At 38.9% G+C, this 27,131-nt stretch overlaps 1 protein-coding gene and 1 long non-coding RNA gene across 2 annotated transcripts in view; one reads left to right on the top strand and one right to left on the bottom strand.

Moving 5' to 3' along the window:
• Nucleotides 1-1,708: 1,708 nt before the first annotated feature.
• Nucleotides 1,709-7,888, bottom strand: LOC146486930 (uncharacterized). The gene is made up of 3 exons (XR_014858223.1): nt 7,792-7,888; nt 1,971-2,268; nt 1,709-1,883 (listed from the first exon to the last, which is right to left on the bottom strand). It is a non-coding gene; the product is annotated as an uncharacterized LOC146486930 (long non-coding RNA).
• LOC146486929 (MFS-type transporter SLC18B1-like) overlaps nt 6,398-27,131 on the top strand; it is a 27,111-nt gene continuing 6,377 nt past the window's right edge. Inside the window, exons 1-10 of the mRNA XM_085090664.1 lie at nt 6,398-6,634; nt 10,059-10,154; nt 15,953-16,026; nt 16,664-16,811; nt 17,749-17,817; nt 18,546-18,636; nt 19,153-19,236; nt 23,518-23,588; nt 24,268-24,366; nt 26,586-26,683. Coding sequence (XP_084946790.1) covers nt 6,512-6,634; nt 10,059-10,154; nt 15,953-16,026; nt 16,664-16,811; nt 17,749-17,817; nt 18,546-18,636; nt 19,153-19,236; nt 23,518-23,588; nt 24,268-24,366; nt 26,586-26,683 — 953 coding nt within the window. The 5' untranslated portion in view covers nt 6,398-6,511. The remainder of the gene's footprint in view (nt 6,635-10,058; nt 10,155-15,952; nt 16,027-16,663; nt 16,812-17,748; nt 17,818-18,545; nt 18,637-19,152; nt 19,237-23,517; nt 23,589-24,267; nt 24,367-26,585; nt 26,684-27,131) is intronic.

The following is a 27,131-nucleotide window of genomic DNA, read 5'->3' as shown; positions in this document are numbered from 1 at the left end:
GCTGAAGTCAAGAGTCTCGGTGCTGAAGCCTGGACGATCAAAGTCGTAACTCAAGACTTGTTTGTACCAGAGCTCGGATACCTGTTTGAGAGAAAGCAGTGAATTTGTTACTGTCAGTATAACAAAGCCAGGGTGGTTTTGTACGTAAAACAAAATCATCCTTGTTCCAGAAAAAAGCAAACAAAATGGTCTATCAAGTCGGGTAAGGTGGATTAACTTCCCCTTCCTCCTTTCCAAAAAAAAAAGCAGACATCCCTGTTTTCATAATTAAAACAAGAAAATTCATGAAACCAATCTAAATAACTTTCGGCTGATTCATTTTCTTTCTGAGCAAAATAAAGCGTCACGCTCTGTAGTAGTGCACTACAATAATTGTCAAACTTTTTTGATGAACAGTAAGATAAAGAAGAAACAAAATACAAGGCGAATGACAGAACTACAAGAAGCAAGTATCCTGAGGGGAGAATCACGAGGTCAACTCTATAAAAAAATATTCTCGTATGACGTAAAACAGACATTATAAACTGACAGAAAGAAAAAAAAAGGTTACAGATAAAAAGACAAAATGAGATTTAAGAAATAACTATTTAACATTTTGCATACCAGCTCATTAGGAAAGTCTATAAAATGCCCAGAGAAGATTATTAAAACGGTTGAGGTTGCCGGCTTCAGGAAGATGTATCACTGATAAATCGATTATATTTACGTACGATTCGTTTATGGCAGTGTAGTTTTTCAATATGCACCTGTCACGGGAAGCCGCTCGTGAGCTTTTTGCCCATTGAGAACCTTGTTCACTTTATTAATGAGCGATTTAAAGTTGAAATGAGAGCAAAAACTTTGGATTAAGAAGCGCAAAACGCCAGTTACAGTAATCAACGCACAAACTGATTTATGCAGGGTTTACGCAGTAGACAGCAAAAGGAAAACAGGGTCGTAATTTGGCTCACGCAAAAGTTTGGGCTGTTTTTGTTTGTTTGTTGTTGTTGTTGTTGTTTTTGGTTCAACGGTTGTGTTGTTTTTTTAATCGTTAAGGTACTTTCAAAGGGATTTGGCACGTGCGAACGGCATAAACATAGTTTACACTGCCACGTGATCTTTTATTTGCCAACACGAGTTTTCAAACCTTACCTTCTGAAGTTGAATTTCGTTATAGAGTTGAGTTTATTTAGTTGTATGACTTAATAACTTGTGAACGTCATGTTGATCTTATGATTCAAGGTCTGAGCTTTTCCACAAATGTTTTGTGGTTTATAAGTGTTGTCGTCTGGTTGATTGATTATTTTGGTCTTTTAACATTTTATTGGTTCTCGAAATAGACTTGATTGCAAGCTCTTACTGCCGGACTTTGGCTTCAGAGCATCGTGAAAATTCCAGTTGTTTGTTTGTCGTCTTTAAACTGCCCGCGTTCTTTCCGAGTTTTCATTGAATACCTGTTATTTGCTAATGTGGCAGTTATTGTCACCAGCAGTTTAGCAACTCAAGTTAAGAAAAGAAAACACGAAATTGTAACTGAAAGTCTTAGTCCCTTTACGCTTTAGTTAAGATAAGCGGGCGCACAACTGATTGGCTTGCCGTACGAACACGCCTTTTATATGACTCATCAGTTACAATTCTGTGTCTTGATCAGTTAAGAGAATACGTCGACGCATTTCTCATTTGTGTCCTCAAGCTAACTTGACGTATCACTTACCAGGAGGAGGCGCTATAAATCCCTTTGCTTCTTTGCTCTTTCTTTGCCGTACTGTTGATCCCATGCGAAGAACATTATCAGCAAATGACCCTTCCATGTTCCCTGGAGGTTCATAAAACGCTACCACCACACAGAGGTCTCCATCCAGGGCCCTTCCAACACCGAGGTTTTCCGAAGCGACCCAAACTACCTGCCAAATGAAACAAAATCGTACGTTAAAATGTCCCTAAGAAAATTAGAAAAAAACCCCAACAACAACAGAAATCATCAGTCGTACCTGCGTAAAATTTGATGTGTCTTCGCTGTATCCATGGTTGTCAAAATCATAACTTTCTATTTTTTATACCACATGTCAACTGCTTCCCGCCCGCTCAATTCACCGCCTACCATTCCCACCAAATTCTCGCCAACTTTGTCGTCGTCATTGTGTCGGAGTTCCCCAGTTCGCGCCAAATTCTCGGCCCACTGCTGCGCCTCCCAAGCCAACTCCGCTGACCAGTGCAATGGAGCTGCGCCATGTCTAATTCTGTACTCGTTGTGTACAGAAAGGCATTCTTCGTGAAATTCTTTAAGTCCTAAAAAACGAGAAAGCTCAAATGCTTTGACGATCGTGTATACACTACATACAATACAGCATTACAGTATTAAACAAAGGAAGGAAAATCATTTCTCATTATTATATGGCAAGGTAGTCTTGAGGTAAATCCACGCGTTCTGATTGGCTCTTTCTTGGTCGGGATTTTACCATACGGACCGTTTCCATGGAAATGGTCATAAGCCGTGTATTTTTATGACAAGCGGCAAATTTGAAAATTTGCAACTAAAACTGCGAAAAGAAAACCTGAAAATACTTTCATTCTTCGAAAAGAAACTACCATAAAGACTGATTTCAACATGGACGAAGAAGAATATCATTTACAAAGCAAATTTTACTATCCCGAAGATCTAGAAACCTCTGAAGCAGGCATCTGCAAAAGCCGAGGAAGCCATTTAGGATTTTATAAACAAACAGAAAAGTGAAAGCTAATGGCTTGAATAGTCAAACAATTGAAAGCCTACCTTCGTCCGAGCTTGATCACCTTTTGTCAGTTTCTTTCTTTTTTTTTTTAAGAACGTACGCAGGAAAAATGGTGAATACGAGCCAGCAACATTTTCCAGTTTTCAGCGCAATTTATACAGCGATACTTCCCTGAGAAGAAATATCCATTCAACATACTCAAGGATAATGAGTTTAAAAATCGAGAAAAGTTCTAGCTGCGAAACACAAGTCACTAGTTCGTGAGCACGACAGAGGAAACGAGCTGCAAGCCGCTCAGGCGATTGACGAAAACGAAGAAGATGCTCTTTTTGAGGCAGGAGAATTCGGCGACTCCAATCCAGTTGCACTCCAAAGAACTGTGTGGTGGTTTTTATCCCTACACTTGGGTTTCCGAGCCAGAGATAAGAGCGAGGAGGACAATTGACTTAATGCTGCTTCTTTTAAAGTTGAAAATGATTTTCACAGCAACCTTTTCTTGATCCGTACTTTGTGATGCGCTAGTAAATTTTCTGGGATCGAAGAAACCCTTTTGTGAGTTTCAAAAACAAACCGCAGCTGTTAAGATTTCCGTCAAATTCCGCTACAAATCCTTCTTGAAGTCTTTTCTATTAACATGTAAACGTTCAGTAAATTTGTTTTCATGTTATCCTCGTGGTACCGTAGCTGGTTCTTTTTGGGTTGCTCGCATCATCAAAAACACGTCACGACGGAAACCCTTTGAATTCAAGTGACCGGAAGTGCGTTTTTTTTAAATAAACAAGTTTGCTCAGAGTGCCATATAATAAACTACTTACTAACCTAGCTTGCTAGAGCCGTACTGGGGAATATTGGCCCTCGGTCGTTTTTGTACGGACCTCGCTGCGCTCGGTCCGTACTGCCACGACCTCGGGCCAATATTCCCCAGTACGGCCCTCGCACTCGGTTAGTAAGAGGTTAATAGTTGAAACTTGCTAAATATTTTATTCACAGAAAGCAAACAAAGAACTTAATAATTAATAACTTAAACGATCAACAACGGAGTCTATTAATATCAACATTGGGTATTTTCCAAATTAACCGAATTTGGCCATTTTGAGGTAAGATTGCGTAATTTTCAATATTCAATAAGCTACAAGAGATTGTTTATAAAACTAATAAATGCCCAAAAAAATCAAAGAAGAGAATATTGCATATAATTCTAAAATCCAAAGAGGATTTAAGCAAAATCCTTTAGTAGAAGTTTTTAGAGAAATTATGATGGTGCTAATAAAGGCACTCTTTGGCGGTCTCCAGTTCTCTTAGAAACAGCTGTGCTTGGCGTGTCTGAAAAATATATCAGAGATTTTCTAAAATTGACATCTGGGTGAGATTGAAAAGCCTAACGCGCCACAAAAAAGCATTGCCTAACCAGTTAAAAATTTGGCAGAATTTAACACGTTGGATTCAAAATTTGAAACACATTTCATGTTTGCAGTTTACAAAGGAGAGCGAAGCGTGCAAAACATTCTGTGCTCTGTTCAACCGATTTCCTCATACATTTTCTGTCAGACACTCCAAGTTCGCCTAGCTACTTAATGTGTCCGTTCCCACGATTTTCTACTTTCATCAGTGCGAATGGCCATGGGGTATAAAAGTCAACCAATCAGGTTGGGCGATTATATCACATAACTTTTCAAAACACCCCTGGGTGAAGCCTGGGAACAAGATTGAAGTACCACATCGCCCGCGCGATTGGCGAAAAAATCGCCAAGTGTGTAAAACTAAAATAAATAAATAAATAACTTTATTCAAGTGTCGAAGTATCTAGTCTTGTTCTAGCATATCCATCAGCCTAGAAAGTCTCAAAATGTACTTAATTGCTGGGGGTTTGTTCTTACAAATCACATGACGTCATAAAACACTGAAAATTATAACTACACACAATTTTGGGATTTTATCCTCATCGCATAAAAGAAAATATAACTTTTGATCGGCTTGCTTGTTTTCAGCAGGATAGCATTCTTTGTTTTGAAAATAGAGCAGTTTGAATTTTAGATTTTTGCGCAGTGCGTGACAGAAGGATTGCTGCTCTAAGCATGTCACGTACATGAAAACATCGCCGCGTGTTTTTTTTTTGTTGTTGTTTTTTTTTTTTTTTTTTTGGTCTGATCAGCTAACATGTAATAGAAGCGTCTATGTCAGTGTGTGAAAGTTCAGCAGAGAGACAAAAGGCTTTGAAATAGCCAATGTAAACTCCAGATGTTTTTGCAGGTTTCCGGCCGCCATGTTGGTGTCCCTCAGACGGGGCACCAACATGGCGTTCCATACCAGGAGCCCGCTCCTGTCCATACTAAACTGTAATTTTACAGACGTGCCTCTAGGTACATGAAGTTCCTGTTTATCACACAAATGTCTCGTCGCTGAGGTCACATATTACTAATTTGATCACGTTTTGTTAATCAGGCTGCCAACATAGATTGTATTTCCTGTTTGTTGAGTGTCTACAAAGATGTCACAGATCTTTTTGTCGGCAAAGTTAAATGACCGATCTATTAAAACGTGGACAAAAAACATGCATCCGTTTTGCAGTGTCCGTTTAATACAGGTTTTTAACAATAGAAAGAACCATAAAACTCAAGTGTCAGGTGTTTGCGTCCGCTTAATAGAGGTGTCCGTTGAATACAGGTATTTTTTAAAGTAAATGTGGGGGAAAAATGGGACTTGTGCTACTGTCCGCTTTGTAGAGGGTGTCCGCTTAATATAGGGTCCGCTTAATACAGGTTTGACTGTAGTGAAATTTAAATTTAGATTACTTTGATTTGCGTGCCATTTCTGTCAAATAAATTACCGTTTCGGCGCGCCAGGTTTGTCATAAATTAGTTAAAGTGCGGCATAGTCAAATCGGTCCAACGTTTACAAAAAAAGTTACACTTGCCGAGGTAAAATTTCATTATTTATAAATAATGGATTTGCACTCTAGGTGACATTCATTATTTATAAATAATAGCTTTATATTTGGCAAAGCGAAGTTTCACTGATTTCAGTCTCAAGCTGGTGACACACGGTTCACATGACATCGTGCAGCATTTGTTGCTCAAAAAACGTTGCTTAACTTAAGGTGTCCGTGCTGTTGCCTGGCAAGAGTGCAAACGAAGTTTGAATGACGTCAGACAAAGAGAAGGTTGCTAGGCAGCAACACGTTGGAAGACAGGCTGGCGTCAGACGCAACTCATGTTTATTCATTGAGGGCTGAACGTGTTTATTCATCGTGCAGTAAAAAACGTTTACTATTGGTGAAACAGGACCAAATTGTGATGCAAATGAACCACAGGAGGACGCACAAGGCACAAGACAGATTCACCTGGGGAGATTAAACAACGAAACTCAGAGGGAGCAGCGAAGAAGAAGGAGACATCAGGAAACCACAGAGCAAAGATAAAAGACAACTGACATCACTTCGAATCAACTGTCCACCCAGTTTTGCGAGTCACGTATTTCTAGTATTACATATAGAGGAAATGATTTACAAATAACTCATCGAGCACTTTTTCTTTATTTGTAAATAAATTTTTTATCACTTACAATTTTTTATAAATAATGGAAAAACAGCATGAATTTGGTCTAAATAATTTCAAACGGCGCTCCATAGTCAATCACGTGAAATCTTATGATAGATCAATGGATAGATGGAACTTTTATTAAAGTGTCAATCATTCTAGCGTTTACACACTTTTAGTGGTAACACTACATTGCTATTTTTGGAGTTCAACGAGTCAACAGTTGTCAACGTACTGTGTCAGGAAAAAACGAGTTTAGTGATCATGACGGAGACACAACATTCTCCTTGGAGCGTTCGCAAGATGTTGATTTTAGTCTGTTTATTCCTTGTTTATTTTGTTGTGTTGGCAGCATATTCGGTTTACACACCATTTTTCCCAAGCGAGGTAAGCATGGTCTTCATAAGTCTTGTTCATTTAACGGCGATTGCGGAATACGGAATGTGTACTACTGTGTATACGGACTGTATACGGACTGTGTATCAAACACGAGTTCACGTGGGTTGGCTTTAGCACTTTAACATACACTATGTGTACTACTGTGTATACGGACTGTATACGGACTGTGTATCAAACACGAGTTCACGTGGGTTGGCTTTAGCACTTTAACATACACTGCAGAGTTAATTCTGTCCTTAGTGCTAGCGGCGCAATTCTTTCTTTGTTCAGAACGAAAATAAAACTTCTGTTTTCCTTTATTGAAAAGTAAGCAATAATTTTCCAATCTCTAGAATCCAGAATCCAGCGTTTTGGAATCCGGAATCCAGAACTAGGAAAAATTTCTATGAGTTCGACAGCCCAACTATACAACCGAACTTAATCCAAAGGATTGAGTTCGAAAATCATACTCAGTCAAGTTTAATCCAGTGAACTGAGTTCGATGGAGTTCGGAAATCAAACTGAATCGTGAACAGCTTGTCGGTTAATTTAGCAATCACGAGTTGGGAAATCGAACGTTCTATGGCGTTCGATTGTCAAGAATTTTATGAGTTCGACCGTTTTGACTACACCCTGCGCAGAATGGCTGCTCCAGCCGGACGTCACGCTACGAACGGCCGAACTCAATCGGATTCGATCTTAGGATCTTAGGAGTTCGACTGCATTACGTTCGATCGGCTGGGTAAAAAGAAACAACAAGACAAAAGAAGAAGTGTTTGGGTTTTGATTTAGGATGAATTCTGGCCAAAGTTCGAGCTAGAACTTTAGCATGGCGTAGTGGAAAAGTTCGTTATGTTAAATAAGTCGAAGATATGTATCGTGTTGTTTCGGGTTATTAAAGCTGGTTAAAGACACCCATGTCGATCTGCGTTCTTTCTTCCAGGCGACAAAAGCGTCCAGAAGGTATGATTCAACTAAACAACTTGATTGATTAAAAACTTTGTGGTGTGCTTATAAATTAAAATCTCCCTTATACTATAATTTACATTTTGATGTATGTAATTAATTAATATTGTATGGCTGTTGTATATATGTAGCGTACTTGGCTTAAGTACACTCGTTGTTAAATATAACCGATTATGCTGGTTATTGGGCCAGTAACTTACACTGAGAAAATTCGTCCTAGGTCCTCTTCCGTTTGTCAAAGCGATCAATTCGTATTCGCAATAACAAGTGATCCATTTATATATAAGCGTGCATCTAAAACAACAAAATAAATTTTAATCAGCAGCAGAGGTATATCGGTTTGAACTAACGATCGGTACCTGTTTATGCGATAAATATTACATTTCTGAAAATGCCAACTGACTACACGTAATGACAAGTTTAAGATCAAATGGAAGTAAAAGTTTTTCTTTATAAACTTGTTCTCTTTTCTAAATCTTGAAAATCCATAAGAGATTGATAGCAGTGGAAGGAATGATTCAATTACACAACTTGATTAAAATCTTTGTCAAATCCTTAGAAATCTATTTTATTTTTATATACTGAATTTATACAATTAAAATTGTATAGATGTTGTGTACCTGGCTAAATAACAGAATATAACATTACGATAAGGATATTGATTCAGTAACGTTACGATAAGAAAACTCGTCTTTACAGGGCAGTGCATGTAAACGTCATAAACGTAGACATTACTATTTCATAAGGTTTATATCTCCGTGTTTCATTTTATAACCGAGTTTCCAGGCGTTTTTTAGAGAACGCACTCCCTAATCGTTGATGATATCTAGTTATTTGAGTGCGTTCGCCACCTTATACTGTAGAGATTCAGCTATGGTGGACCCTTTCCAGAGTCGTTTCAGTGACCGACTTATTTCGTTTTATTACAAACAACAATCAGACTATAGGAGTGCGTTCACCCCTCTATGGTGGATCTCTTCTTGCTCGCGTGTCAACAGGACGTATTTCGTGTAATGTTATACTGCTAAAATTATCATCTTTACGGAATTTTTAATGTTTCTTCTCCAAATTAACAACTACAGTTCTGCCGAAGCTAGCCTAGCCTTGTGCACAGAGCTGCCGCTTCATACCAAGTCTCCATTGTCGGCAGGCTACAACTAACCAATTTTATCATGATGTAATCCCCTTACAAATGTAGAACCAAAATGCAGACAGCAAATGAAAACAGAACTTAATTCGAAGAGAGTTATCTTAATTTCTAGTATCATGTGGAACAACAGTGTCTTGTTTCTGTTTTCCATCAAGGCAACGACGCGAACAAACAACAGCATTATGCAAGCACCGCACTGCATAAGAACAGTCGTTGGCACCTTGGAACTTTTACAGCTTGCATGACATTTTTCTTTTCTCATCTATTTCTTCTGATGGATTGTTAAAGTTCTCAGTAAGCTTTTACTTTTTGATGCTAGAAAACTATTCCAGAGGATCAGAGAGTAAGAGCAAAGGACATCATTGTACAAAGAAAGAATTATAAGCGTTGTAGAAAGTAATCTATTCAGTTAGGTCTTTTCCTAGAAAAAGAAATTCCCCTCGCAGCTACTCTTAAGACTTACTGCCATTCATAAATGATAACATTATTTTACGAGTTAAGTCAACAAAGCATATTCACACTTGCGGGTGCGGGAGTATTACAATCGTCGTAAATCGCTCATTTTCAGGAGAAAATTCGATGCCAAGTCACACATGGCTGTTAAATATACAATTTGCGGAAAAGCTACATAACACTGTGGACGTAAAACATAAATAAATCACAAGTTTATTTAAGTCTCAATGTGGTTATCGCAGGAAACTACAGGGAACAATTTCCAGATCTAATGGGAATTCAGATGGGTTGGTTTTTGAGGAGGGGGAAAACCGGAGTACCCGGAGAAAAACCTCTCGGATCAAGGACAAGAGCCAACTACAAACTCAACCCACATATAACCACCGATTCCGGGAATCGAACCCAGGCCACATTGGTGGGAAGTGCTCTCACCGCCGCACCATCCCTTCTCCCAGCAGTATGCATACAAAAGACTAAAAGTCGTAACGAGTACATGGCAACCCACACGACACATCAGTTATGTAAAATGATCTCGAGCTTCTCTATGGGTACATCTTGACACCTTCAACTTTCTTCTAAGAATAGGCATTCTTAAAACCAGGTCTGAAAATAGTTTTGGAGGCCAGGTTAGAAAAAGGGCGAAGGAAACGTACCCTTAAAACGGAGCCGCACACCATCACAAAAAATTATGGCGTTCTTTCATCCATCTGTCCGTCAGTCATCCCTGCCTTCCTTCCCTTCTTTCTTCAGTTTTGCATGTGATTAAAATAAGTATGATTTGTTTGCCTGTTTATTTATTTGTTCACTCACTCAGATTTTGCATGGTGTATGGAAGGCTAATTTGTTATTTGCTTAACCCTAAAGGCAAAAGACAAAGGTGTGTCTGGCACTGTCGTGGGATTAATCTTTGGAACTTACCCATTTGTGGGGTTTGTCTTTTCTCCAATTTGTGGAGCTCTCGTAAGTAAAAATTTGCTTTATGATACAATTTTAGAGCTCAATGTATAACTGAGACTTTAGAGTGTATATTAGGTCGTCTTCCATTATTTTCGTTGTGATTTGCTGGAATTCTTACTTATAGCCTTCAATTCCTTCAGGGTGAAATTAGTCATTAGACCGTTTCACTTTTTTGTGCATTATTTGCAGTAAAAACCCATGATTAAATTTCCATTAGCACAAACTGTCAAGATGGCTGGCTAGGTTTCCATTTTCGATAAACAACAAGACAAAGTTTACTAAAGGGATTTAAGGCCACATGCAAAACATTTGGCAAATCTGAGCTAACACAACAAAAACAGGTTATAATATACTATAGGTCAGTTATGCTCCAAGTCCCTCATTTAACTGAGTTACATTTAAACTTGTCTTCGCGGGCCGAAGGCCCGAGCGTAGCAAGGTTAATAAATTTGTCGGGCGTAGCGAATTCATGTTTTTTCGTTGAGGGCTGAACGTGTTTATTCATCGAGCATTGAAAAATGGTCACTGTTGGTGAAACACGACTAAATGGGAAAGCAAATGAACCACAGCAGGACGCACAAGGGACAAGACAAAAATTGCCTAGGGAGATTAAACAACGAAACTCAGCGCGAGTAGATAAGAAGAAGGAGACATCAGGGGTGAGTTGCATAGAATTTAATGTCGGGCCGCCAGACCTTCAGCCCAGTCACATTCAGTATTTTAACGTCTAACGATAGCATTAGACGCCCGCCCTTTAGTTTTATGCAACTTGTCCCAGAAAACCACAGAGCAAAGACAAAAGACAAAATCACTTCGAATCAACTGTCCACTCAGCCGTAGCTTCGCGAGGTTTGCGAGTCACGCATTTCTAGTACTTTTAAATAGGCAGGGCTATCACTTTTACGAAGGTGAAAACAGGTCATTGGGCCTTGCAGGTGCAGGTACAGTAAAATGACTGTCATATGCTCATGAGAGACTTTAAAAATGACTAAATACTGCAGTCAGATTTGCACTGTATCCTTGCTTGCTTGATCCATGTTGTTTTTTGTCCGTCACTTTGCAATCTCAAATGCTTCAACTAATACTCATTCTTTTTGTCTTTTTTTCTGTATCTTTCATGTGTCACTCACCCCACACCTCCAGGTTTCGCTCCGTTAAAACATGGCAATCTGGTGATCTCGAGTTTGAGCCTTAGTCAAGGCGGAGAATTTTTTTTTTTTTTTTTTTTTGAAAAGTTTGAAATTTTGATTTTTTTTTGAAATTTTAAAGCACTCCAAACAATTTAAAAAGACATAGAATGAATTTATTTAAAAATTCCAAATCTTGAGAAAAAAATGGCAATTTTGATTACCATGCAAAGAGGGTTTTCGCACGGTAAATTTCAGGTAAAGAGTGAAAAATTGGTGGTTACGTAAGAATCTCGATGAACCTTGAATAGCAATCCATTACCACAATGCATTTCCGACCGGCTAGCTCAAACAAGTCAGTAGACACCTTCTGCCAGGGTCTGTCAGGTAGAACACTGGGGATAAGCGGTTCTTTTCTCTGAGCAGCTCGGTTTTCTTGGCAGAAGTGACAAGACTCAACCTTTTCCTTAATCTCTTTAGAAATACCAGCCACAACACTGACAAATGGGCACGTGCTCGACACTTTGTGATGCCTTAGTACGCTGTGTGAATGAGCTCCAATATTTCTTCTCTCGTATCAGTAGGTATCACTATGCGATCATCGTACGTTAGAAGGCCATCGCTTGTCGACAGGTGTCCCCGAAAATCGAAGAACTCTCGTAGCGGTGGTGGGACATCTTCCACGGGCTCTGGCCACCCTTGTAACGTTAGTCCCATCGCCTTTTGGAGATGTGCTTCTCTGATCCCCCTTATCTGAGTATCAGTGGATGGCCTGGTAGACTCAATCAAGCCTACAAAAGTTTGAATGTCTTCTACGGTGATGGCTCCTGCTCTTGCTTTAGAGGGCTTCTAGAAAAGGTATCTGCCACCACCATTTGCTTGCCTGGTACATGTTCCGCTTGAGAGTGGAACCTCATCAGACGCATTAACAGCTTCTGGCATCGCAGTGGTTTCTTGTCAAGATCTCTGTGGTTGATCAGTGGAACTAAAGGTTTCTGATCTGTCAAAAGCTTGAAAGTTGGAAGTCCCACCAGATAACGTGATAACGTCTGACACGTCCACACCGCGGCCGGACACTCCTTCTCATTTTGGGCATATTCTACTTCAGCCTCTGTCAGTGTTTTTGAACAAAACGCAACTGGCCATAATACTCTTGCATCAGAACCCCACTAATTCCATGCCTACTAGCATCCGCACACATAACAGTTGGCTTCTTTGCGTCATAGAACGCTAACACAGTGGGACTTGAAATGATCCCCTTGATCTTGTCAAATGCCTTTTGCTGGGGAGGTCCCCAAGTCAAAACACTGTCAGGCTTCAACTGATGAGACATTGGATGCATTTCTGTAGCAAGGTTGGGTATGAGCTTTCCTACTACTCTGTGTAGCTCCGGCACATTCTTAGGCGCTTCTAGATCTGTAATGGCTTTCACCTTTTCAGGGTCTGGACCTACTCCGTCAGCACTGAAGAAGTGTCTGAAGTCTGTTAACCTGTCTTTCTTGAACTCACATTTCTCCCTGTTCAGTTACAGACCTGACTTCTTGATGATTTCAAGCGTTTTCCGTAAGTTCTCATCATGCTCCTCAGCAGACTATCCATACACAATAATATCATCCATGATCGCTTTGCAGCCTTCCTCATTCTTTAGCAAGTAAGTCATTTGACATTAAAAGATCTGTAGGGCACAAGTAATTCCTAACGGCAATCTTTTAAAACAGAACCTCTCCATTGGAGTGATTAACGTGGTCAATTTAGCACTGTCTGGATGGAGGGGAATCTGCCAGAATCCGCTTATTGCATCCAGCTTTGAAAAGTATTGAGCAGCAGCTAGCTTTGGAGCGATGTCTTCCAAGGTAGGCAGAACAAATCTTGCACCCTTGACCGCGCTATTCAACTTTCTCGGATCAACGCAGATCCTCAGCTTCCCATTACTTTTCTGTACGGGTACCATGGGTACGCACCATTCCGTCGGCCCTGTGACTCTTTCAATGATATGGGCTTCTTCCATCCGCTTTAGCTCTTCTTCTACTAATGGCATCAAAGGGAAAGCAATCCTCCTGGCTGTGTTGCTGCAATAAGGTTCAACATTCTCATCCCACTGGATCCTTATCGGCTCACACTTTAACAGACCTATGTCCCCAAACAACTCTACATCCACCTCTTCCAATCTCCCAACTAGACCCATTTTGCAAGCCGCTTGCCTACCTAGCAAATTATTTGCATGTTCTCCACTTTTTCTGAAGATGTCCACTTCATAGTCCTTATTACAACATGTCACACTCGTTGTAAACTGTCCCGCACACTGTAATTCGCCTCACGGACTAAAAAGGGCTATCCTGGATGGATGTAACTTAGGAAGGTTTGACAGACTGTCAACAGTAGACTTCGACATCGCAGTTATATCTGCACCCGTGTCAATCTTGTAATCTACTGTCTTCCCGCTGTCTTTGAGCTGAACTCTCCACTTATTGTCCTCAGGTGAATCGCTAGACAAAACAGCTAAGAACCAATGGTCAACGCCACTGCCTTCTGCAGCAACACGATCATCTCTTTGCACCTAATTTTCAAACTTAGACTGACACACAGCTGCAAAGTGACCCCCCTTTAGGCATTTTAAACACTTCTTGCCTTTTGCTAGACAGTGTTCTGGTTTTGTGAGGTTGAGACCGCATCTGCCACATTTCTTCTGACTTTGCTTTTCGGAGGACTCCGCTTTCTTCCATTTTCCTCTCCTCGGACGAGAGGGAACTGGCCTCTTCCGGCCTTGAACCTCTTCCAGATTCTTCATTACCAGGGAGCTCTGACCTGTAATCTGAGACTTCACCATTTATGACGGGCAAGCTATTTAAATCGCTGCCTCTGACGTTAAATCTGCCTTTAACTGCAACTTCTGAAACACGTTCTTGTCCAAACTTCCGATAACGATGCTATCTCGTATTTCCTGATCCCGACTGGTTGTAAAATCACAGTGTTCCGCTATCTCATAAAGGCTTCGAACGAGGGATTCGACCGTTTCTCCTTGTCTTTGGTTCCTTAGGTGAAAAAGTGCTCGCTCGTGGATAACGTTCCGTTTTGGAACGAAATGCTCATCAAACTTTGCCAATATCCCGTCAAATTTCTTCTCGTCTTCCTCTGCTAAGGTAAAGGACTTGTACACATGTTCGGCTTCTCTCCCCATTGTGTAAACAAGAGCACTGACCTGGACATAGCCGTCCTCTTTGTGAAGCTTCAATCGCAAGAAATTCTGCTTCCAATCTGGCCAGTCGAGCGGTTTGGAAAAATCAAATCTCTCTGGAGGGCTTAATTTTAGCATTTTTAACGTTATACCGCTGCCACCATGTCTTGAAATCTCACAAGGTTTATTTAGAAAACATAACAAAAGTTTACAGTCCACCATTAGGCGAAAGCACATGGTTTCTATGATCTGCCCCAGTGCACATGTACCGTATGTCACAAGGCAACAATGAAATGTAATAATACCGCTGAATATCGTGACACGCACGGTGAGGCAAAAACTCGGCCGCTTAATATTTCTATACGGCCATTTTCTTAACACCTTAAATAATGTGACTGAGCAAGCATGGCACCATTTGCTAATGACTGTTTGAAAACTGATGTGCAAAGAGCTGTATGCTTGGTACACAAAATGTTTACAATAGACACTTTGACAAAACTAGCACTAGACTAAATTGTTCAGTAACTTATACGTACTTTCCTTGAGGACCTTAAAGGTCCTAAGTTAAATATTAAACAGTTCATATAAATGAGTGACATGAGATTTAGATCAATTAATGTGCGAGGGCAACTTGTATTTAAATTATTCGCAAAGCCTTTCCCTTTTTGTTGCCTTATAGTGAGGATAGTGAGGAGATAATTAGGTAGACTAGGAATGAGATCTTTGGCATGTTTTACGATTAATATCATGGGTGACAAATAACTCCCTAATTTTGGCGAAAATTTTCAGCGTTAATTTGTAATTTCACACGTGAAATTACAAATTGCCATGGCGACGTTTGTCGACACAATAAACAAGTAAAAAACTCACGGTTACGAGCGTAATTTGTCGCCCATGATTTTAAAGGGAATCAAATGGTTTACTCGTGAAATAAGGAAATAATTTCACTTGCGTTTTATTTTGTTTGTTTTTTGTAATGTGCTTTGACCAAACGCGTGGAAATTATTTCTTAATTTTATATAACGATACTCAATTAAAATTTTCTCGCACACTGTGAGCCCTTAATATGGAATGCATGTGTATCACCGCTAAATGTAATACGTACCGTAATTTACTTTCCATGCCCCTTTTGGGAGAACTGCCTTTATATGGATAGCTTTCACCAAGAGTTTATTCGGGTAAAAAAAAAAAAAACGTAGGTAAGAAAATCGATTGGAGAAGGTTAAGAAGCCCTTTCCCTATTCAGAGGGTGAGACGGTTAAGTTTAAGTTGTATTACATTTTCGGTTGGTCAGTTTATTACATTTAGCGTTAAAATGTATCAAATTTACGGGTGGGTAAATTATTACATTTAGCGTTAGAGTTTGTTACATTTACGGTTGGTATTACATTTAGCGGTGAATGGATACATGCATGCACAGCTGAACATTGTTGTTCCAGGCATGTGTAGTTCCAAATACTAAAAGTTTATTTTCGATTCATTTATATATCTTCTTTCAGATACCAAAATATGGCTCACGATTCGTACTTTTAACAGGAATATCTGTCTGTGGAGGATCACTTATCTTGTTTGGGTGAGTCAGAATTTGCAAGAGTCACATCTATCTAGCAAACTATCTAACTACCAATCTCCCCACATACCCACCCATCTACTTAGTCACCCTGTACTGACCTACCGACCTTTTTATGAACTTGAGGGGTTTTTTTTTCCAATAACTGACAACTTATACCCACCGATGCAAATTCTTCTGTCCTAGCAAGACAAATTGCAGCCAAATTGTCCAAAGTTTTGTCTTCAGTGATTGCTAACTTTAAGGCAGGTACTTTATTTTTAATGGTATTAAATATACTTGTTTCTCTGGCTAACTATCCATTTACCTTAAGTTTCAATTTTTTTATTTCTTGGCAATTACAGCTTTAGATATAATTTAATTTACTTGAATTTATCTGTTAATTAGTGTTAGGTGCATTTCAATGTTTATATAGAAGGTGTGCCTTAAAAATTAAATTTTTATCTTTTTGGGCAGTTTACGAGTCAATATGTTATTGAATTTTAGCAAGAACGACCTCAGAAAAAAATGTTGCCCTAAAGTGAGCATCATGATCAGGCAAAATTCAAACAATTTTTGAGTATAAATATGGTATTTATCTGACTGCCTAAGTGTCCATCTATCCATCTGCTCGTTTATTTTAATTCATTCTGTTTTTCAGATTTTGCAGCAAGATTTCAGACCCAACTTTGTTTGTAGTTTTGTGCTTTTTGTTGAGAGCAACCTCTGCCATTGGAGGAGCAGCTTCAGAAACTTCAGCTATGTCCATAATAATAGAGCAGTTTCCAAATAACGGGGCAGCAGTCACAGTATGTACTTTGGACTAATTATTCAGCTCGACCAGATTTCTTTGTTGTATCTATCATGTTCAATTTACCATCCACATGCTTATGAAAAGATAAAGGCCTTTTTTCATCGGGACATATATATCATTCTAATGGCCAAGGAATTGGATAGTTGCTCGAAATCAGTTGCCTAGCTTCTGCATACACTTCAGATTTTGTACCCTTTTAAGACTGTTCCCATGTGCATGGTAATATATTTGTTAAGGGGTTTTGTATGGGCCTACCATGTGCTGTGCTGAATTCCTTGGTGGAAATTTATAAGCATCAGTCAACAAATAAGTATGGATTGACATTGAATGGTTACAGAAAGTACCATTCTACTACATGCACCCTATGGAAGGTCATTACATGTAAAATACAATGGGGGAAATTTTTTGGTGTAGACCTAAATCTGCCTTTACTTATATTCCAGTTTAGCTTCATAGTTTTTCTTCAAAACTCTGCCTTTTGATACCACCCTCGACCTCAAAAAAAAGTTTTTTTATAATTTTCTGTGGAAAAGTATGAAAATAATATAAGAACTACTGTGACTCAATTTTAGTCAGTGCAAGTTAGGGTAAATAATTTATATGTCTTTTGATAACTATAGACCTCTTAATTTAATATGTTGTGTAAATACTGCCACATAGTCATCATACTCACCAAGGGCACCTGGCATGGGACACTGTTTCTTTCCTTTGTTTTGACTTTCCCTCAACACGTTCTGTTTATTGTTCATTCCTATATCCATCTTCACTTGTTTTCAACCTTGGGGTCTCTAAAAAGCGGACACTCACTCCAGCCACACTAACTAGTGCTCTCAAGGGTTCCTACTGTGTATAATGTACTTTTCCTTCATTGGAAAGTAATGTGCGTTTGTGTTGGTTAAATTTAACTCTTTTTAATTTACTTTTTTTATTAGGGTGCGTCAGAGACATTCTGTGGTATTGGTTTTTCTCTCGGTCCAGCACTAGGAGGAATTCTGTACACAGTACGTACAATTTTGTTGTGGCTAATTAAATTATTATTATACTCTACATGTTTGAGAGTTTGAGAGACTTCCTGGGGGATTTAGAAAGCTCGCCTAATTTTTGCCATCTTTAATTTAAAAGTCACTAGTAAGTGCACAGGTATTTTAAAACTGACTTCTTATGAGCTGCCTAAGAAACTTTATGAGGACGTTACAAATATGACAAAATAAATGTCATTATAAACAGCAGAGAAATATGTGTTCTCCGTGATTCTGTTTGATTCCCCTCGGTAGTTTATCAAGCATATATCAGACAACAAAGACTCATTGCTAGGTCACAAATTATATCATATAGTCACATGGGGATTATACTTTACTGCCACAAACGAGGCATCTCATTGCAACATGACTACATTCAAAACTGATGTTAATTGATGATAATGATAATGATGACGACGACGATGATGAAAAACATTATTAAAGTGCCAAAGGAGGTAGCATTGCTGCTGATTGTAGACCCTGGTTGCTGGGAAGGGGCTTTTTATAAAGTGACTTTAATATAAAATTGATTAATATTAATTGAAAGAAAATGCAAAACAACATTGTAGTACCAGAAAATGATAATTAAATCTGTGTAACCAGCTGCAGCTTTTATTTAATATTATTGTTACTTTGGGCTCTCTACAGTGATACATGGACTTAAAAGTGTTGTCTCTTTCTAACAATGAAAATTAAATATCTATCATCAGGTTGGTGGCTTCAAACTTCCATTCATTGTTATCGGTTCTGCTATGATTACTGCCCTGGTGCCACTTGCATGGATTCTTGAAAAGGACAACGGTTTGTGCAAAGAAATCATTATTATTCATCAGATTTATGTCTCACATTTTAAGACTTTGCTTTTTCCAATTACCTCGAACCTCGTGCATAGTTTATATAATATGGGAGTAGGTAACTTCACACACCCTGAAGACCCAAGTGGACTGTCCTTTAGTTATAAGGGAAAAATTGCTGATTAACATTCTGATTGATTGGAATCAGGTTGTGTTGAAAACTTTGAGTTACTGTTTTTGCAGACTCTAAGCATAACATAAAGCATCGGCGCCGATTCAATCAGCAAAAAATTGGCCTTTGTGTATTGGACTGTGACAGAAAGGTATTCGTGGTCAAATGTCCACATATTTAATGGGCTTGTTTGTAGGGCAAAATGATATGCATGTAACAGTTTTCCAAAGAAAGAATCAGAAGTGCTTTAATTGATTAATTAATTAATTAATTAATTAATTAATTACCAAGATGTTTCAGGTTCTGAGCGTTCGTGTGTTACTTGATTGATTTCTTACTGTTCATAATTAGAAAGCAAAAGAAATGAACAGTCAACAGATAAAGAATCAACTTCCATCTTCGAAGCATTACGAATTCCTGCCGTACTTATTTTGGGTAAGTATAAAATAGTTCTATTTATTCATCTCTGTTCTCACTAGCTTAAGCACGCAAATACAGCTTAGAACTTCACCTTGCACCTGTCAATGACCGCTCTTTTAAATTTGTTGTGTTTATTGATTAAGACCACTGACGTCGAAAATATGGCCGCAAACACTTCGCCTTTTTTCCATGCCAAAATCACGTTACTGGAAACGATTACCACGTATGACACCTTCCCATGGAAAGTAACTAAACCGCATAAGGAGGATGAATACTTTAATCTGTAATCAGTGCACCAATGTTTATTAGAAAATGAAACTCAATGACAAGAGGAGCAAGTCATCCTCTCATGAAGCTTAAAACAGATGTTTACGAATCAATCGTGTCAGGGAGCTTGACAGCTTGGCCATTAACGTAGTGGTCTGCAGACTCTTCCCTGGGGACAAGTTAAGTGCACTGCCACCTGATTATTGGGTGATTCAAACATTGTGGGAGAGGGACCTTCTGCGACTGAAGTAGTGGTTTCCCCGTCACTCTCCACAGATGAACTGGACATAGCTTCTTCCTAGGAATTTCTGCCGATTCTTCTCAAGGTGGTGCCTGACTTGGCTTTAACAACATAAGATCGAGGAGTGGAAGATGTACTAGTAACAATGGCTGGAATCCAAGAGCCATTTTCTCTCACTCTGATATTTCCTTTCGGCTCTAAATTAAAGATCTTCATCAACAGCCTCACCTGATAGATAAGCATGCGGAATAATGCATCCGGAACAGGTATTTTAAATGTCTAAAGGATACCTCTGAAATCTCAGAAGCATCCTCTGAAGCCTGAGTGAAACCTGGTTGAGATTCACTTCTTCTCGTTGATTGTTTCCACTGGCTTATGATCTGGCACTACTTTCACTGGCTGGACATAGACTTACTAGCTGAACTTTTCGCAAGCGAAGACTATCGTCATAAGCTCTTTCTTTTGAGCATAGTATCTTTTTGAAGCAGTTAGCAATCGTGATGCATAGGCCACAGGGTGACACTCCTAAATCAAGCCCCTTAACTATCTCTTGATAGATCGGCTTCAATGATAATTACTCTGTAGGCATCAAAAAGCTTCAAAACAGGTGCACAAGCTAGCAATCTTTAAATTTCGTGGAATGATTTCTCCTGCGCAGTTAACCAGTGCCCATCTGTGTCATTCTTCAGGAGGTTCGGGAGCGGCTCAGATAGGGCTGACAAGTTGAAAACGAACTTTGCCCTGAGGCTGAGGGTACTCTCTGATTCCTTTGAACTTGTCAGGGTCTGGTTTTAATCCCTCTGAAGACAACACTTGGCAAACATACTTAACTTCGGGTTCCCGGAACTGGAACTTGTTGGGGTTGAACCTAACATTATTTCAAGATACTTGCTTTAAGAACCACAAAATGCGTAGTATCGTCTTCCCACCAATTATCAGATCATAGAAGACCACATATACATCCTAAATATCCCCAAACAATTGATTATTGCGTTTTTGAAAAACGTCACGGGCGGAAATAATTCTAAACGGGCACCTCAGAAAGCGATACCGCCCGAATTGATTGTTAAAGGTGCAGAGAAATTAGCTTTCCTCATCGAAAGGAATTTGTCAACTGTTGGTATCTTGTTATGCTCACGTTTAATGACTTTTTTCAGGTCCAGAGGTATCTTTAATTTACCATACAACCTAAACCGTACCTTGCGAGGAGGGTGCACAACTGCAGTAGCATCTTGTTGCATCTCAATATGGTACTCTTGTGGCATACTTTCAAGCATACATTCAGGCATACATTCAACCCTCAAACACGTCATTGTCGTACAATACTGTCTCCTTTTAAGGCATAGATCCTGTTAAGCTGTCAATTTTCTTTACAAGCTAAGGCCGAACTGAGTATGTTCTTTCAATCTAAGAATAGGAACAGATGCCAGATCAACAACGTAAAAAAACAAACTGTGAGCGCCCAGAGGGACAACGTTGTTGGTCCCATGAAATGACAATACTTTGTTGGTTTCCTCCAGGATTCCACGCAATTGTAAATTTGACTGGGTATTATGTTGGCTTCAGCACGAGTGTCCAGCTGTGAGTCAATAAGTTCTCAACCAACTTTTATCTCGCTGTACCAGGCCCTCCCATCCGCTGTATTTATCTCTAACTCGCAACAAAACGTTCAGTATCCATTAATGCATCACATCTCGTATTTTGTGCCCAACTGTCTGCTGACGACATAGAGACTATGCATAGCTTTCTGGTGCGCAGTATGCACATTTTAGCAAAGTAATTTATTCCGTCACAAACGAAACATGTTTTTCCGAACGCTTGGGCGCTGTCTGGGGCCGTGTTTAAGACCGCACTTTGAACAATTAAATTGACAGCCATCGAGTTGGGGCCGTGGGATTTCGTATTTGGAACCCGTGGAAATGGTCAAAACTTGCTTCTCCGCGGTTGACAGATCTCTCCTTAAGCTTGAGTCTCGGTCACGGCAGTATGATAGAGGTTTCTCATCTATCGTTCATCTATCGTTCAGTTGGCTCTGAACTTTTGCAACTCGAACTCCAAACACTAAATGATCACGGACCATTGTATCAGTTGAATCATTCTCTTGAGATACGTGACAAATTGATCAAATGTTTCTCCTCTTGTTGGCTCCGATTTCTGCACTCGAATCGTTCAAAGAAAGTTTTCATCCGTGGAGTATCATAATCATCAAATTTCTTCAGCACATCATCAATCATCTTGTTATCTCCTTATTTTCAAATTCAAAGGTGTTAAACACTTCTAGGCCGTCTTCCCCAACGCAGTGAAGCAGAATGGCGACTCGGATTTCTTCATCTTTCTTATCCGCTTTGGTTGCCTTCAAATACAATTCAAAACGTTGACTCCAATGCTTCCCATTTTCACCAGAATTTCCTTCCAAACTCAACGGACTTGGCAGCTTGAATTGCTCCATTTTATCTCAGTCACTGCTGCCGCAATATAACTTCGAAAATATGGCCGCTAACACTTCGCCATGTGTCCATATCAAAATCATGTGAACGGAAACGTTTACCATATATGGCAAAACTGCAAACTTGTAACATAGCCACTCAATTTTGGGCCAAACCAAACACCTTAATATAAAATTTCAGTTCCTAAAATCTGTCCAATCCCCATAAAATCAGTCCAGTCAGTGCTAATGATGACCAAAGTTATATCAAAGTTACATCGAGACAGACAATCTTCGTACAAGTCCTTATTGACAGAATCAAATCGGACGAAACTGGAGAACCAAAGACTAATGAAGATTGCCTGCTCAGTAACAGCACTGATTTTGCACCGTCATGTATGTCGGACTTAATACAACTACGAAACAGTCAGCACAACATAAGGGGCGATAGCAAGCTAATTGTACCTAATTTTTAATTTGTGCGCAGGATTAAGCTGTACAGGAATAAGAATCAAAATCCATGACAATTTCCTGCTAGCTAATGTTTAACCCTCATTTGTTCGTAAAAGATTTTGAGAGGTGTCATGTAATACCAAATACCCAGGTCGTAATTGTCAGTCTTCATGTGCTGCAGAGAACTTGCAAATCCAGAAATCTGTTTGGGTATCAAAATCTGCGGATCGAGTTTCATTCAATAAAAGTACCCAAATTTTCTCTTTGCTTGTGATGCAGGTACCTCATATTCTAACTGTAGCAAAAAAGTGAAAAAAAAAACATCTAAAGGCGATAAAACGGTTTTTGCGTGAATGTCCTTGAACCTATCCAGACTGGTCCAGGCAGATTCTGTCCTCCTGACCTTCCATAATTCAAAGGATATTAAAGCTGTGCCGGATAATGGTACTTGGAGAGTGGGTATCGTGCATCTAAGGATATTTCCTTTGCGGTCTGCAACAGGAGGTGAAGATGGCTTATGACCTATAACATCTTGGAGTTTCCTCAAAATTTCCAAAAGCCACAAAAATTTAACAACAAGTAACCCAAACCAATAGAAGAACACTAAAATAATCTAAAAACATGAACGTTAATTTTTATTCATTGAAAACAGGAATATTCCAATTTCTGTCAAATTTTGGTCGCCATGGGAACATCAAATTCAGTGAAGACTGATGTACCACACCAAATTATTCACCGAGTATGATGGTGCAGGTATAATTTTCTCATTATACTGTGGACAGCACAATTTTCAATTGCAAACCAGCAATTAATCCATTTTTTTAAATAATTAATCACTGCAGAAATGCTAACATCCTGGCTGGATACAACACTCATGTAATAAGTGAATATTTTTCTTTCACTGTAACAGCCCTGAGCTTTGTCGTCACTGGGTTTTCCTTTGGATTTATGGAACCTATTTTTGGTCCTCACTTTAAAAAGGTAAGCTAACATTTGAGTGTTCCAAGCATTCAGATTATGGTGAACATTGGAACTAAATTGGTAAGAACGCGCTCAAGTTTAAAAGAAAATGAAAAGTTTTCATGTTAAGTGCACTTGTAGTCTTGTTCTCCATAAACCTTGGATTTGGTTATTCATGTTCTTGTTTTGTAGAAGACGGCAAAGAAATTTACCAAAATTCATAACGCACGTATAGTGATTGTTTTTTCATTAAATCCTATTGATTAAATAAATAAATAATCCCATTGCTTTGTGTCGTTCTCATTGATGTCGTACGATCTTAAGGTCCCTATTGACTGACGTTTTGACAACATGATCATAAGTCATCATCAGAGTCCACTCCACATTAGCTGTTGAAAGATCACTCAATGTCATCTCAAATACCCTTTGTTAGGACTACACTGGGATGATGATAATTAACCTACTTATCATACATGATTTTGGTCACTTTGTGGAGATTGATGGAGCATAGCTGCCCGTCTCTAGAAAAACCAGAGTTTTCTTGTTTATGTTTGTAGTGCTGAGCAGTGTATTTGCTTCCTGCAAACCTCTTTATTGTAGAGACGTATTATCCATGTGAGACAGACTTACACAGACAACATTTATCTGACGTGCTCATGCATCATGTAAAAAACAATCAAGATTTCTTTCTTTTTTACAGCTGGGTCAAAGTCCAACACAAATTGGACCCATGTTTTTCTTATATTCCGGAGTGTTTGCTTTGCTGTCACCAGTGGTTGGCTGTATAGGAGATAAAACGGTGAGACGACTAGATTGGTAGACAGTACTGTGGCTTAGTATTCAAACATTATAAAGAAGTTGAATTATTCTGTTAAAACGACCACATGTTTAGACAAGAAAATGACTGCAATGACTACAGTTTTGAGTAACAATAAATTTCTTTACGAGCAAATATCAGGGAGCATACTAGTGAATGGGTTTTCCCCGAAGTGTGTGCACAAGTGCGCATGCTCAAAATGGAGGTCGTACGAAATTTTCGGTCGTAAATTTCTCGAAATCTTGTCGTACGACCTATGCTGAATTTTTAATATTTTTAAATATATCAATTTTCAAAATAAATTAAATTAATATTTTTTTTAAATCTGTAAGACAGACTTAAAGATATGTTTTAAATTTCCCATTTTTGATATTTTCGTTGATATACAAAACCTCTCTTACAGATTTTTGTTTTAACTTGTAAGAACTTTTATTTTGATCCAAAGTTTAAATGATATGATTTTGAGGTGGGATCGTGCGGGTGGCTTTTGAGTAAAAGGTTTTCAAAGAATTAGAGCCTAGTCCTCTGACGGTAACTCAGCCACTTGTTTTGAGCAACTTCTAACAAGAACATGGTAAAATAACAAACACCCATTGTCTTGTATGATGGTTTTGACTTTGCATATGTTGTTTTTTCCTTCACAATGAGCACCAGTGATCATATTATTGAAAGCATCTGGTGACCCATAAACTGTAGTAAGCTATGGATGAAACGCTGTCCTGGAAAGAGCATGTCAGCTCTTTGGGGAAAAAGGTCTCCTCCAGGCTAGCATTATTGCGTTGTGCTCGTAAGGTCCTGCCTAAATCTGCTCGCATTACATTATAAAACAAGATGGAACTGCCTTTATTCGACTACTGTGCGGTCGTCTGGGATAGTTGTGGTCATGTTAGTAAATCTTATTTAGACAAACTTAACCGCCGTGCTGCTTGAACAATCGAGGGCCGTGCTGTTCGGTCTGACGAACTGTCCATAGTATTCGGCTGGCCCCATCTGCAAGCGCACTGTAACTTCCTTAAATCTGTCCTTGATTTTAAATGTATCAACGGACTGGCGCCTATATATCTATCTACTGAGTGAATTTAAACAATCCCATCAAATCCACGCCTATCGAACCAGACAACGAGATCTACTGGACGGCTTTTAGCCATAACTACCAAATACCAGAGCAGTTTTAGGATCAATGGTGCGAATGCTTACAATTCGCTACCCTCTGAAATAAGATTAGTATCTGACTTCAACAAGCTTAAGTCACTTGCGAAGCAATTTTTCAAGCGCTAGTGAACTCAGTTTCTTTGACCTTTTGTATGATATATTTAATGGTACTGTTATAGTGTGACCTGTTGTATAAGATTTTACTCTAGAGTCTATTTATTATTTAATCCGGACTTTGTTTAAACTAGCTATTATTAGCTAAATCAGATGCTCCTGTTAAATAAAATAAATAAATAAAGCCACCTTAAGGTTCGTTTCGGGCAATACAAAAATGGCATTACGACAAGGTGACAATTTAAGGCAGCCAAAGTATGCTTGGTAGCAGTGTATTTGATTACTTTGAGTTTAAGTCATTGGTGAGAGGGGAGGGGTAGGTGTAGGTAATCGTTATGCCAGAATAACTTTTCAAATTACCTTGTGCAGCTGTTTTCCCAGCTGAAATTTAAGTAATCATTTATAGTATACAGATCGACATTGTTGCCTTAAACCATTTTCGCGCTCAGACAGGATGCAGGGGTTTTAAAAACGCCTTTTGAGGGCCCATTCGAATTTCGCCCGTTTTTAAGATTTTAAATAGGCCTTTTTTCACGAAAAGAAGCCTTAGATATTTCTGCTTCTAATAGAAAACACGAAAAGTAACGATAAATCGGTTGTGTGAAATCAGTATTTTGAAATGTTGCCAGAAACCTTTACAATACGTTGCCATAAGGTAGCTTAAATTTGTAGCGTGGTATTTTCAGGTTTGTGGTGCACACTGACGTTTTTCTTGCTATATAAAACAATGTTCCCCAACGTTATTCAGTCGTCGAGTATCTTATTCATTACTTTGTGGTATCTAAGTCAGGCTAATTGCGCCATATTTCACGCACTTCTGCAAATTTTATTTTCCAATAATTTTTATTCGTTGTAATCCCTCAACCCCGCACTCTGGAGCAAACCCTGTGACGAAAGACTCTGGAATGTCAATGTTATTATTTCTTTCTTCTCAGAAATGCTTCCGAGGGATGAGTATATTTGGATTTGCCACGTTTGGTGTCGGCTATCTGTTATTGGCACCTGCTCCATTTCTAACCTTCCTACCTTCAAAGTATGCTATTCATTGTAATTAACATTAACGAGCCCACAGAATAGAATTATGTGTAATTTTAACCTGCTTTTTGGTTGTAACATTTGTAAATGTTATCCAAATAAGCTCAACCTTTGCAGGCTGACAAAGCTTTGTATTTTAAACAATCGTATGTTTTTATTTTTTAAATTTAAACGATTTTGGCGACTAAAATGACGTCACATGATTGCCAACTTTTTCTTATTTTCAACAGAATGCTAAAGTAAACGCTCGCTTTTGAGAGAGCATGTGAAGACAAATAAAGTTTGAAAAAACATCCCAAAAGCTCAATGGGTTAAAAAGTTATTGAAGCCATAATTTTGAATTTCCCGCCATTTTGTTAGTAGTTTTTAGAAACTTGGCCAATCAAAAAACTACGATATCTTTTGAACCCGGGTTGGGCTTTATCAATAATTCTTTCACATTTCAT

Source organism: Pavona decussata, unplaced genomic scaffold (assembly GCF_977016875.1).
Source record: "Pavona decussata unplaced genomic scaffold, jaPavDecu1.1 SCAFFOLD_19, whole genome shotgun sequence".
NCBI lineage: Eukaryota > Metazoa > Cnidaria > Anthozoa > Scleractinia > Agariciidae > Pavona > Pavona decussata.
The sequence above is the reverse complement of the archived record's forward strand: the minus strand, read 5'-3'. Positions and strand labels throughout refer to the sequence as shown.